General features: G+C 30.4%; 1 protein-coding gene across 1 annotated transcript in view; it reads left to right on the forward strand.

The window, feature by feature from the left end:
- Positions 1 to 1,721: 1,721 nt before the first annotated feature.
- Positions 1,722 to 15,422, forward strand: part of LOC148283877 (monocarboxylate transporter 8-like) — a 44,274-nt gene continuing 30,573 nt past the window's right edge. Inside the window, 2 exon segments of the mRNA XM_088243037.1 lie at positions 1,722 to 1,892; positions 5,058 to 5,217. Coding sequence (XP_088099163.1) covers positions 1,724 to 1,892; positions 5,058 to 5,217 — 329 coding nt within the window. The 5' untranslated portion in view covers positions 1,722 to 1,723.

The raw sequence follows: 15,422 nt of genomic DNA on the forward strand, positions 1-15,422 counted from the left end.
GTCCAACCACGTTTTACCCTGAGCCTTCTAGAATTACTCCACTCATCTCATGCTCTACGCGAATTTAGTCATTCTTTAACCGTAAGGCGTGTTTTGATGTGATCTTGACATTTAATTCTATGCCAAAATATATGAAAAGAGAAATGCCTGATTGTAAAGCGTGCAAAAACTGCCTGGATAAAAGGAAAAAGACTTTTCATTGATAAGCAGGTACTTTTTTATGATTGAATTCCAAAACTAAAAAGTATTAATATTCAAATACTGATTTTAATTAGGTACTTAGGTACTAGGTAGGTACTTGTTAACGGTTAAATTCCAAAACATGAAATAATTATTCCCAAATATAGAATTCTTTTTGCAAATGTTAAACTCTGCGCTACAGTGATGCATTTTGTGTATAAATCCGTTTTTCAAAAATGTTTCAAATGACAGTAAACATTATTTAAGCATTACAAAAATCCATTAAAAATATGTAGAAATTAAGAAATTGTAAGGAAATTAATCAATTCAGTATCCATTAAAAATAATTGTTGTTAGTAAATGCTAACTTTTTTAACATACCAAAAAACAACATCCTCCGAATTTTCCCATGTATGCATTTTAGTCGAATGCAACCCTGGAAGTTCGATGAAAAACACATATTCGGTCCCAACTTTTTTTCTGATGAACATATTGAAGATATTATTATTTACAAACCTATTTCACGTAAGTTAGATAATTTTGCAAAAATCGCATGTAAATTTGTCCAGTAGCTATTGAGTCTCTAAAGGACAAACATACATACATTCGTTTTTATAAATTTGGATTTAGTTTTTTCTTAACCTTTTTTAGCAATAACACTCAGAATTCTGACTGATAAAAGGTAGCTCTACATAATCCTATCAGCAGAACCCAGTATTACCAAAACTCCGCCAACCACAATATTAGTTCGGTTTCTTTTGGGTACGCCTTTGTTAACTCCCGGACATTATCTGCTTACAGTTTCACTTGTCTATTTCGCCTTTTTTCACATGTTTTTTTAATTACCTAGTTATATAATTAATGTACATTATAATTGGCAGTAGTGCTGTATTGTACATTTAAATAAATAAATAATCAGCATTTGATGTCTGAACTACTGACTCGAAAGGATTCACAAGAGTTGGCAGCCAATTAAAAATCATAGATATTGTTTATTGATGTCGTTTGCTCCATCTAAGGAGCGGATATGGAATTAAAATATATAAAAAAATTATGACTCGCATATAACTGTTTTTTATGTAAATGTCCACAGTCCACACATTGGTTAATATTATATTTTTTTTAAACTTCAGTTCTTTGTCAATTTAGATGTGGTTCGGAATTATTATTATGATTTGATTTTGATGTTTTTAATTAAACAATATAGTATTATCGCGATATGATTCGATGTTCGATCATCTATCTCGTCTTCATATTATTTAATTACATTGATTAATTTTACAATTACGTTTAATTAGAATTAGAATAACTAACATGATATTTATTTTTCAATGAATTTACAATTTAGAAGTTAAAAGTAACATATTAGATCGAAGGTTGTCGGCGCGGAAAATACAACGATTTCTCTTGTATTTTCCTTTTATACCGTTTTGACACCGCCCTCTCTGTCGGTCTTGTATATTGACACAAAATAATTAGCATTGTGAGTAATTAATTTAACTGGCAATTTGACTAAAGTTGACTGTTTTTTTATCCAGCCTGCATGGGAGGTCTGAGTGTTGGAGTTTCGTTATCAGTGGCTCCACTGGTGGTAGCCATCTGCAGAAGGAAGTCCACCCGCCTTACTGCGGTCCTGGGCGGTCTCCTGCTGGCCTTGGCTTGCCTTTTCACCTCCTTCGCTGTCCAGCTGCATCAAGCCGTTATTAGCTATGGTAAGGATCCAGTGACATTTAAACGATTACAAACAAAAAAAACATAATTTTTCCTGTGTTGTATCACGTGCAACCATTAGATACCACCACGCAGTGCAGAGTTTTAAAAGCGATATAAAATATTATTCAATTCTATAATCATAATAGTCAGGTGAAAGAAATCCTGACAAATTAACGCTTCTATAAAGTATCACCTTCTTTGTGGTATTGACTATTCCTGATTTTATTTTCCATTAATTTTTTTCAAAACCAATCTGTTATCTTTAATATTAATATTCTCAAGTGGATTAATTGCGTCTGGCCCTTATACGGCAATAGCGGCACAGAAATTTGAACCTTATTTTCGTGGTATCAACGCTAAATTAGGGTTATTGTCGTCTCTTGAAATGTAATATTCTCACGGAATAGTAATTGTATTTCCTTATTTGTATTAATATTTACCTGGGTTTTTTAAAAATCATCCATGAGATTATATTGTTTCAACTATTATTATCACAATAACATTTACCTATAAACTGTTTTTTTTAATGAGCCGTGAGAATATAATTTTTCAGTATTATCACAAAAACATTTACCTCTAAATTACTATTTCTTAAAAGCCATAAAAATATTCTCCAATCCCTTTAAATTCACAACGACTAAATTTCAATGACTTAGAGAACATATTTATAAATTCCCTTAAATTTAACTATTATTTACATTACGAAAATAATTCAGTTGTATCCTTAATAACGACTGTCGTTTTTATTATTTTTATGGATAATTGATTTAGCGCCAAGATTAATGAATATTCATTTTAATTTGTATTATGGATACGTAATATAGTTCATCTGAGATCATAATTAACCTTCATAGGGCACCTAGAACGAAGTGGTACTCAAATATACCACCAGAATTGAGGTTCTTATTTTTTAATATTAAGTATTAATAATAAATCTTATTTCACAAGAGTATCGGGTAGATCAGTTTTCCACTCAGTTTTTTCATATGCAATTGATTTATCATTTTAAAAAGAACATACTTCATTAGGTTTAAGTTTTTAGTAAGACGTAAATCAACCATAAGTGTCCTATAAAGGGTTAATCAAGGCTTTAGGGGCCGATCAACGATCTAAAATGGCCGTGAGGACAGATTTACCAAGGCCCGTGAGGCCGATATAGGAAAGCCGAAATTTATAGATTGTAACAGTTGGCGACAGCTGTTTTATTATTTTAAATTACAAATTCTTCGCTTTTAAATTTAATCACTTACTAAGCGAACTTTTTGTGGAGATATTTAATATATATTCGAATCAATATAACTAAGGTCCATAGGTCCGATTTAATAGGATCAAGAGGACAGATACACTAAGACCGACTAAATGAGTACCAGCATGTAACAGTCGAGCACAGCTAACTGTTATCTTTTTAAAGTAATTATTCTTTTATATTTCATTTTAATCGCTTACTTACCAATATTTTTACGTAGATATGAAACATTTATGTAAATTTTGTGTGGTTTTAATTGCATTATTTTGTGCGAAAGATTATTCTTATTTACATTATGATTACTCTAAGCAACAAAAATAAAGTGAGGCCCAATGCCACGATGCTTCCAGGTGACCGAGGATCTCATCAAACGAGGCGCGAAGAGCCAAAAATAATGCCCGTATGGCCGATAAACTGAGGCCCGGGGAGCTGATTACGTGAGGTCTGGAAGGCCGATTACATGAAGCCCGAAGGGGCGAATCCTTTATCATATATCAATTATGCGTACTGTTTTTTTTCCAATAAACACCGTATTTTAGCACTGATACTAAATAACTAATTCGGTATTTTAGCTCTTGTTTCACCATCGTCGTCATGGGTTGATACTATATCAATCGCAGTGAATCTCAATCATTTTGCATAACAATGCAGTGCTTTTGGAACCATGAGTTGCGATATACGAGGAATTTTATGGATCTTGCAAATCTTAAGCATGCAAAAAAAAGTGTTTTGATGTATTTATTAGAATGTTAATTTTTTTCTTTAAATAAATTTTATAAAAGATACATGTTAAAAAAAATTCTTTACAAATCTACTTTATGCATCTAGTAAATTTTATCACTGTCCAAAAAAAGAGACTAACTCTTGTGCTTGGAGAGTTATTTAAACTGTTGTAGTTGTTTATTTATAAGAGTTTATATAATTTTAAATATACGAGTATATGAGAAACTAAATAAAAACAAAGGATATAATAAAGAAAAACATAAAACTATAATACATTCATACTAATTAAAATCTAATGTAGTTTTTACACGTGTTAAAAAAAATCCTTAGATTTACTTTAAATTTATTTTTTGATTTATTATTTTTAATAGTATTTAGTTAATTGGGGAGATTATTATAATTTTTTACATCTTTGAAGACGGTTATTTTGACCATGACGTGTGTGGAATTTAGGAATTTTAGTATTATGTTGGTATCTGAGTGACTTATTCATCTCAAATTTTTTTTCGTCTTTATAAATTTGTCTAATAGAATTTATTTTAATAAGAGTGTCTACTGTATGAATCTTAAATATTTTATATGGACTTTCCGTATTGAATGTTGGGGGTTTCTTTAGAATTACTTTAATAATAAATCTATATGGACCACCCCATCCTGCAATACCATATTGTAACAAAGATTGTACAATTGAGTAATAAGCTATGTTTAAATTATTGATTTTTAAAATATCCCTTAATATAATAAATATGTATCTACATTTTCTAACTAGTTCACTAATATGGTATTTCCATTTTAAGTTTTGGTCTATGTATACACTGAGATATTTCATTGTATCTGTCGTATCAAGTATTGAACATGTTAGATCGCAGTTAGTTTTGTTGCAATTGCTTTGGGTGAATAATTATTTTTACTACTAAATTTTATTTTTTTTGTTAATAAACAATGGGATGAATTTCGTCTTTTCCGTGTTTAAAGATGATATATTTTTGTCAAACCATCATTTTAATTTATTTATAACGTCATTAGCTACTAAATTTACTGAGTTCCAGTTGACTCCCTCAACTAAAACAACCGTATCATCGGCATATGATATTATTTTTTTATTTAAATTTTGACAAAATATGTCATTGACATAGAATAAATAGAATTAATTGATTTGTAGAGCTTGTTGAATGTTTGTAATTTTTATTTGCAGGCATTTTCTTAGGAGTGGGCTGCGGAATGGTACGCGAAACGTCATCCCTGATGCTGGGACATTATTTCCGTAAAAGAAGAGAGTTCGTAGAAATGGTAGCGCAAGCGGGAGCAGGAGTGGGGATAGCACTTTTCAGCGTCTTCTACAAGGAGGCCGTCGGGTGAGTCCAAGAACAACTAAAATTATTTAATCAACATTTTTTTTTACTTTTATGTGTCCGGGCGGACGAAGAATACAGTTATGTGTGTGTGTGTGTGTGTGCGAAATAAAACCAGAATCCTAGAGGAATATTTCCGACTTGATGGCTAGTTTTATTTAAATCCCCTTAAAAGGAAGTCGACTGGAGATAAGCCTACTTCGTGGCATAGACTTTGTCGCGTTCGCTGGTTTAACATTTGAGATTTGATTCCTAGATGGATAGACGTAAAGTATTGATTTTTCACTGCAATATTTCATTGTATATAGACTGGAAACTTAAGCGTAAGACTGATCGCCTTACCTTCTGTGTAACAAAAAATATTATTACACCCTGCAATTATAAATGCCGTTCTCTATGCACCACTGGGTGCGGAAAGAGAAATGATGATGATGATATATAAACTTTTTGTAGAACGAAATTCTTAAGAGCACTCATCCTTACTGTTTTTAGTTTATTTGTGTATTTATTTATGTATATTTTTATAATTTGTTCAATAAATGAACAACACATTCAACGTATAACAGCTGTCTGGAGATTGGAAATTTACTCAGCGTAAACCAAATACCGCCATATATGTATAATGGTTGCGGCGTGAAGGAAACACAAACACACTTTCGCATTTATAATATTAGTATTGATTATACAATATATATTTTTTTAAATTTTAGAATAATCTCGATACATAGGAACTGTAGTCTAATATTTTGGTTTATTTATCAAAATATTATAGCATTGCAAAAATGAAATCTAAAATATGTAGTTATTGGTTTTAACCTTAAACATAGTAAACAAAAAACCTCCCTCGAGTCACTGTATGTTAATCTGAGGTTAAGAAATGATAGCTTGAGGTTAGGAAATGATCGCCTGATAATCATTGTCTCTTATTTAAATTATATGTGTGTCTTCCTTAGTGATCTAATTAGATATTTTTTTATATGAGTTGCTTTATTATTTATCTTGCTTTATATACTAGGTTTATTTTATTTATTTATTTAGGTTATTATTTATTTTATTATTATTTTATTATTTTTATTTTAGGTTTATTTATTTTTCTGCAATTAAATATCTTTGAATTTATCTAAATTTTTGGGATCAGGAGGAATAAACTAATGTGGGTCAATCAGGAACTTCTCAGCATTTGCTCATGCAGAGAGGAAACCACTTAAAACTCTTCAGGAGAAGCCGGCCTGTTGGCAGTAGTTAACAGGCCTTCCGTTCCACTAGAGGAGTGTTCGGCATTTTGTTCCCTACTTTGGTTTATTTATTTATTTTATTTATTTGGATAACCAACAGCTATAATAATCTTATATATATATAACAGAAAAAATAACAAATAAGCCAATTACAGGTTTTCACAAGTAGCATCACAGTAATTCGAAAAAGATTCTCGAACGAAAAATGAATAGTAATTAAATGTAAATTCAAAAGAAAAGAAAAAATACTCCGAATTATTTCGAAAGCAAACGCCGTACGTCATTAAGATTATTTTCAAATAAATCTATGTTAAATGATTTATTTATTACATTAAAATTTATTTTACCAATTGCCTGCACTATATTGATCATGTATGATACTACTTCTCGTGTGAGTTCTTTGATCTAATTAGATTACACCTCTTTCCCTAAAATGAATGTTTTATATATTTGTCTCAGGGTATTCGATATTTTGTCATTTTCGGGAATCCTGATGGACAAAATATTTTATTCAAAATTATATAATGTACCGGCTTAAATAATTTATTTAATTTTATTCTTATATGATAAGGTTTGCTTGAAAATAACATAAAAAATCGCGGTTATATTCATAGCAGCTGCCGAGATTTTAATTGATTAACTGCAATTTGCGACACCGGTTATATTACAAAAACGGGAATGTTAAATTTTATATAAAAACTTAAAAGCGTATAAAGTGTCCTTGGTAGGTACTACATACCCCTACCTCTCTTAGTATTAATTAACATGTAAGAAAAAAGTCATAACCACTTTTTAATTTTAAAATAATTATGTATGGTACACATACACATGTTTAAAAATAATTATGATACGTCTATCTTGCTGAGCTATAGAAAAACCGCCTGCTAAAACGAGTAATTACTTGAAATTGCTTAAAAGCTTTGACTATTTCTTATGTTTCAACATTTGTATAATACTATAAGTGTCCTAATATGTATGTTTTGCCTCCAGGTAGCTATAAGTTATAAGGTGTACAGGTACATAGTAAATAGTATCTATGACTCAATAGGCTCATTATTTGTAAGACATACTGTACTAAGTAATAACTGCTTATTCTCAACTACGTAAATTAGTTCACTTGTTGATTTTCTTAAAACATTATATTTAATGGAGTAATATTATAATATTATACAATTAGAAGGATTTTTTATTTGAACGTCTATACAAGGATTTAGATTACATCGTCAGAATATGATACCTGGGCCGCAATTACAAACGCTATCTTCATCGGTTCATTTCGAGACGGTATACATAATTTTTCTACATCTCTGCCTTCCCCGGCACGGTGAATTTAGATCTACCAACCTGTCAATGCGTGTTTCCATTACGTCATCTCAGACGTCACATCATCGAATTCAACCAAAAAGTGGCGCTGAAACTTTACACCGCGTTCAATATTAAATTATTTCATTATGTCATTTCATTTTCATTTCATCCTGCAAGAATAACAGTATTTCAAATAAAATATCCGTCTAGATAAGAACAACGTCCTGCAGTACATTCACGCCATGGAGACATGAAGAACAAAGAAACGTGGCCTATACTATAGAGCACAGACGTGGTAACGCCCAGTCAGCCCAAACCAGTCAACCCGAACAAGTCCACCCAGTCGTGTAGCAACTTAGTTCCAGCATGTAGTTCAAGTGCTATCAATTTACTCATAATTGCCATTACTATCGTGTGGAATATTCAACTGCTGCAGATATTTAAACAATGCGATTGGAAACATCGCACTCCACGCAGCATCTACGAAGTATCCCATTGGACAACAGAACACAACATGATTTCGCTTCAAAGAACACGCTCAACTACACTGAACTCGCTCCTCTACACTGACTCATCTACCCCTCCAACTCTCAACCAGTGAAATCCTACAAATTATGAAGAGGGAAGATAAAAGTTTTTTCTTAATCCAGAATGATTAGAATTTGAGTACCTACTAATAATCATTAATTAGAATGAACAATGGCGTAAAATCTCAAATTATATTTTTTAATTACTTATTTAATATTCCCCAATAATCGCCGATATAAATTTTCCACAAATTTTCGATGAATTTTACCTAACAATTCAATCCGTAAAGCACAGATTTTTACTGCAATCTAATACTTACCAAGACGTTTACTTAATTGGAGAATTAATCAAGATCCTGATTAAATGTAAATTTCTTACATAATTTCCCAGCATTTATTTAAATTATTAATTACCGGGGCTTTAAAATAAATCCTCATCCGATGTGCGTATATTGTTTCAAAATGATAATTATATCGTTATTGAATACGAATGTTATGAATTTGATTTTTATTTTATTTCTTTATTGAAACTAACTCGGTCATACAAAATTAAACAATACAAACAAAGTAACAACAAAGAATCAATCACCAATCACGGGTTTCACAGAGGAACAATAGTACAAAAAAACATGAAATACATTTCACCGGGAGTGAAAGGAAATCAGGAAAATAGGGACGGAGGAGGAAGTAATTGTAAAAACCAGACAAAAGTAATAATTATTATTATAACAGAGAAGTATAATTTTTTTTCCGTTCTAAAATGAATAGGGGTCTATTTTTTTTTTACTTATTCGTAGCGTAAAAAATATTTCAATATTTATAATTTTAAATACCCATGAAAACTGTTTTGGCGGCGGCATTGGCCACGCCCCTAACACGTCACAACTCAGTTAAATTTTGAAATTTGTTTATGACCGTTTAAATTTAACTAGGAAATCGTCACGAATCTTGACGTCACAATTGTCAAGGCCAAACATGTCGCGTTTTATGTTTTTCTTTTTTTTACAATTTAATTTTAGAAATGACCTCGTATGACAACATGTTTGTACAATTGATTTTGAATATACAATTAATTTTTCTGAATCCTTACATGTTTTTATCGGTATTCATGGTATGTGATATTTCCCTATTATAATGAAAACTAAGAAAACAGCATAAAAAATGGTAAGAAATTCTGATGTGTGTCGTTATAACTAAACTCATATTTTCTATCCAAAAGTTAAATACTTTTATATAATTTAACATTTATGTCAGCTATCACAAAGTTTTTTTTCTAAGTAAAAATAAATATTTACGTTCTTCTTATTCACCTGAATATTTTCTGTGCCTTAGAGGGTAAAACATGGGAGTCCACTTTTTGCCGTTTTGAAGTTAAAAATGCTATACGTGATGTTATACGTGAATAAAACACGGAAGTTCACTTTCGTCATAGGGTCAAAGAACCAGTTAATGACCACCCCCCAGTAAATGACCATTGGTTAATAAAACACAATAAAATAAGAATTGCTACATGTGTCCAATCAAAAAACTTTTAACACTAGAAACTATGACAAAAACAGTAGGCGGACACATCTTTTGGTAAGAAACAAATCTATCAGTTTTGAATTGTGGGTTGTCAAAAGGTAATAGTGCGTCTTCCCGTTATTGTTCTGAGATTGATAGTGTTTTTATAAGGATAGGTGTGGTAAGTGTTTTATATGATGTTTTTTCTTGTGCAATTCTTTGAATACATCTATATTCTAATGTGTTAGGGTGTTTTATAATGTTATGATGTAACTAAATCTGAGTATTATTTTTACTAGGGTAGTAGTGGTCATTCACTGGTGATTCTGCCAGTTTTTTAGAGTAATATGAAATATAATTGTAATACTCGTATTTCAATAAAAAAGTATAAGTACTTTGAAAAATTCATGTGTTTTTTATTGTTTTCTTTTATTTTGTACGCTTACATAATAAAATGTATACCTTCAATGTGGACTTCACTACTAGCTGAACCTTAAACGGTCATTCGTTTGTGCTTTGACCCTATAATTGCCTTTTTAAGTTGAAATACATATCAGAAGTCCACTCTATTTACATGCAAAAACATCATTAGTCCTAGATACGCTTTTTTAATATGTACGTTTATTATCAAAATGGTCATTATTTTGCATTAAATGGTCTTTATTGGTTGAAATCATCTCATTTGGTTCATAAGTTATGATGTTTTGGAAATTGCACAATCGCAAAATCACGTTTTCTGAATATTTTGTTCCGTGTTTTACCCGTTAAGGTACAGTTTTCATTTTGGGACCATTTTATTTTTGTCGCAAACATCTGTGTTCGGAAATGAGAAACAAGTAGTGGTAGAGTGGAGTTCCAACTTTAGACATCCTGATTCCAAGTTCACTACAATACCCACGGAATCCGCTTCTGGGTACATACCATATTAAAAAATATATCGACAAATATAATAAAATCTGTCTTATTCTTAAATTATACGAATCTTGTTTTATTTGTTTTGCGCGAATATAAACTAATCATTATCTTATTAATTTGTTCAATGTATGCGTTATTTGATGTTAACATTAAGTATGCATTTAGAGAACGAGAAACCATAAATATTTCTAAATGATATGTTGCCCGAGCAAACTGAATCTATACATAGGTTTTCTCATATAAATCAGTGTGAATTGAGAATGCTGACATGAAAATTAATTCTAGAGCGTGAGAGTTATGTATTGCAGTTAATTTGTCAGCTCTTCCGCTGTGCGCCATATTACCTAGATATATAATTTGCATTGCACTTTGTAACGATGTGGATAAAATCCACATAACGTAAAATAGTATACATGGTTCATTTACATATTCAATCTTTCTAAAAGCTTTTATATTAAAATTTATACAATTGTTTATTTTTTACGAATTTTTAGTAATTCATTTATTTATGCAACACGGTAAAAAAAGGCTAAAATTAAAAATCTCAAAAAATGTTTAAAAAATGTATCCGACGAATAAAGATGGATAGAAAAAAAAATACTTCTATTTATTTATGATACCATATTTATTACAGCAATTTACATTGAGTTATATGTAAAATAGCTTTAATGAGTATTAAATCTGCCTAACTAAGGAGTTATGTTAGTTCCATGTTCTAAGAGAGTAAATACATTTTTCAGAATTTGTTATTTTTATTATAACTGTTCACTGCATTTTTTAAAATCATTTTTGTATTAGATTCACCGTTATAAATTTAATAACATCGTACATCAATAAATTAGGCAAAAGTTCATTCATACCATATCAAAATTCAGACTTAAAGTTAAGACCTCCGGCGGCCTCCTTGGTGTAGTGGTCAAGACGCTTGACTCACGCATGAAAGGTTCCGGGTTCAATTTCCGGTGAGAACACAAAAATTAAAATGTGATTTTTCTCAAGCCTGGGTGTTCTGTGATGTAATTTACCACTGTAATTAGGCCTCCTGGCCTGTTGTGGTGCAAAAATAAAATAAAATAAAATTATAGAAAAGACGCATCTGTTAAACTATTTACAAATGAGATTTATGTTTAAACAAAATTATTATTAAAAAATTACAACAGGGATGGAAAATACCTTAAAAGGGGAATATGTAAGTCTAGGCATTTACAGGGCTTATGACCTGTCATTGGCTGGTTTAAGTGGCCACTTTACACACTGTGTAGCTAGCTAACGACAGGTCATAAGCCCTGTAAATGCCTAGACTTCCATATTCACTTTTTAAGGTATTCTCCATCCCTGTTGTAATATTTAAATCTCAATGACGCCCGAGGGGGTGCAATCCAGCATTTTGTCTACAAACATTTGGACAAACTCAAATATTGTAATATTATTATTATTAGAGCAGAAGAAGTATATTCTTATGTGCGCCCTACTTTCAAATTTAAAACTCAATAATAAATAAACCACGTATACCTAAATCCAAAGTCATTATCAGGTATTTTTAATTTTCTTCAATTAAAGCACGACCGAAAATAATTTATAGTAAAATATTTTTTAATACTTATACTATATAAATAAAGTAAATAATCGACATATAATGCATTTGATGTACTAATTCAGTTCCCCACACACCGCGGCTAGTGTTTTAATGATGGTCTTATAATATATATAATTACTAAAAATAATAATATTAATATACACATACACTTTTTTTTCTTATTTATATAGTTGGTACTTAGCACGTATTAATCATATGTACTTATCTATAGTTAATTATACGGCTATTTATAATAATAATTGACAGAATGACCAAATTATCTTGGGTTCGATTTAACACAAAATTCAATGTATTTTAACAAACCGTTTCATCCCAGGTGTTTATTAAAAAAATCACGAAATTCAAGATTTATTTACTCTGATACCTACCGAAATTCAAAAGGGGCGAGTTTATTTTTCAATTACTGGTATCCTACTGTTTTTTCTGCTTATGTTGGTAGTCAAAATTACACACATAAGTTTATTTTTTTAAGTTGACATCTAGTTTCTGAATGGTTTGTTTGTTTTATAGCGAATCCCTGTTGTCCTTCTAAATGATATTTCAAACTTTCAGGCAAGCTTGAAAAACAAATCTTTCAAAATTAAACTAATACACTGAATGGAAACATATTGTAATAAAAGCAAATGTTTCATTAACATCAATTTATTATTAATTTAAATACCAGTGTTCATAATAAAAATAACATTAACTATATTTTCAAGTATAAAATATTTATATTTTTTTAATAAAAAAAATAAAAAAAATTTTGCCGCATACTGAATACAAGATATTTCTTTTAATTGATTTAATATCAATTTATTTATTTGGAAATACAGCTGAATGTAGAAAAGCTTTTTAAAAAAACACTTAACAATCACAAAGCCAATTAACGATTCCACAGATAAAAATTATTAAGCATATAAAAAAGGTAAATAACTGTACAATATATACATGTGTATTTGTGTGTGTCTATATTTGAGAGAAAGAGAAAGAGGATATCTATGTGTGTGTATCTACAGGAATTAATTCAGGTACGAAAGGGTACGAGCGTTGTTTCATAGTTATATATTTTGGTAACTGAAGCGAAAAGCTACTTAATGAATAATGCTTAGTTTAAAGGTTCTTGTAAATCAAGTGATGAATGTTTTTTATAACAAGTAAAAGTTTGTACACTAAACAAAAACAAACTAGGTTGTTCAATTCCTGGAAAATTTGGTTATTTCAGAATATTTTTACAGGGCGTTTGATTCATTAGACGCTTTGAGAAAATAATAAATTATCCCAGTTACTGATATGAAACGATATTTCATAATTTATTTTTTCAGTTCCAAACTTTTTGCTCTGACGAGTTGATTTGTGATAGTAACTCGACTCCTCGGCGTTTATTATATTGGATTTGATAAATATTCAAAATTGAATTTATACAAAATTTTCGCACTCCTACACAATCATATTAAATCTTGAATACGTGAATGTCAAAAGTCGAGTTGAATTATTTTGTTTACTAAGGTGCAATATTCATTCAATTTTTGTTTCGTTTATTATCAATATATTAGACAACCATTTTTCCCAAAAAACAAGCAACTAATATGATAGAACACATGTTTTTATATACGTTATTTATAATATTGCTATTTAAGACGTAATATAATTATTTGAAAAATAGTACTCCATAGATAAAAATAACAAATTTAATACCATTTATGAATTTTTTCCTTTTAACGTTATTATTTTCTATCACTAATTAGCAAAGCATTAGAAAATCTTATTAAATATAGGAAATGTGAAACATTGTTCCTTTATTTCATTTTATATCACAATACGCCTAGCGGGCATTTACAAAAATAAATTTACTTATTCTACAAACATTGTAAGTAATCATTTTTAAAAAAACAACATGTTAATATACATATTAGTATTTTAAAAATGTATTGAAAATAAAATACTGTGTACACTGCAAGTCTTAAGGAATAAATATAAGGATTTTCGATATGAGCAAAGACTTTTCTTCAGAAACTGAGTTTCAAGAAAATGTTTTTTTTGTGTTTTGTACGATCATTTAAAAAAAAAAAAGATCTTAGAGACTTTCATTACCACCTAAAATGTTTAATATTTTTTTATTATATGTACTTGTATAATTGTATCTCTCTATAATAATGGACGGAGAATTGAGAAAGTTAACAGCTTTAAATACATGGCAGTTCACATAACTGAGGATTAAAGCGTGCACAAAGAGCTCGCTACCCGCCTAGGAATTGCTGGAGCAACTTTAAACATGATGCGTGTTGTCTGGAACTCTAGTCTATACTCGGTCAAAAGGAAATACTAATTATTTAACTCTTGTATAAAGCCAATACTCCTATATGGATACACCTTACCAAAACTCAGAACACCAAACTTCTGAGTTTTGAGAGTAAGTTCTTGAGTAGAATATTAGGCAAAAGGTGGGTTGATTTAAAACTATCATTGAATTCCGAGAACGGACGCAGCAGCCTCTCATAACTAGCGTCTTGAAGATGCGGCGGTGGACCTTGCTTGCACACGTGCTACGCATGTCTCAAGAGAACCTCAACTCAAACTATCTGTTGTTTAAACCTGTGGGCTCACGCCGTCCTGGAAGGCCGTCGATGACGATCTTTCGACTTTATTTGGCGGAACTATTGACGTGGGAGGAGGCGAGACTGGCTCAGAATAGCACTCCTGCAGTGCTATTCTGAGCCACTCTCGCTGCCGTAGACAACACTTTTATCTCGCGTATTTTGTATGTAAATAAAAGCTTTTTCTGGGCAACTGGTGATGTCCACATGCTCCACTTAGAAGCAGATGTGGAAAAGAAGAGAAAATTATTGTATTTGCATTGACAGTGTCCACCATCAGGGTTGATGTTATCATAAGAAATATATTCTGCTTTCTTTTAATCGAATACTTACAACAAACAAAATGTTAGTTAATTCTTTTTTTTTTGTTTTATTCCGTCGTTCCACGTAGCTTGAAAATGTAAAATAATTTATGCATTTTGTTAAAATTGTAGATTTTGTATTTTGTTACTTAGGTTTCTTGAGTTTGTAAAACTAAAACTTTAGTATCAGTTACTTGACTGAACAATGTTTTTGCATGCGTATTTTGTATCTTCTTTATAAAAAGGTT

The sequence above is a fragment of the Micrasema longulum genome, unplaced genomic scaffold, assembly GCF_059751315.1.
Source record: "Micrasema longulum isolate JH-2025_06_02 unplaced genomic scaffold, ASM5975131v1 h1tg000183l, whole genome shotgun sequence".
NCBI classification, from domain to species: Eukaryota; Metazoa; Arthropoda; class Insecta; order Trichoptera; family Brachycentridae; genus Micrasema; species Micrasema longulum.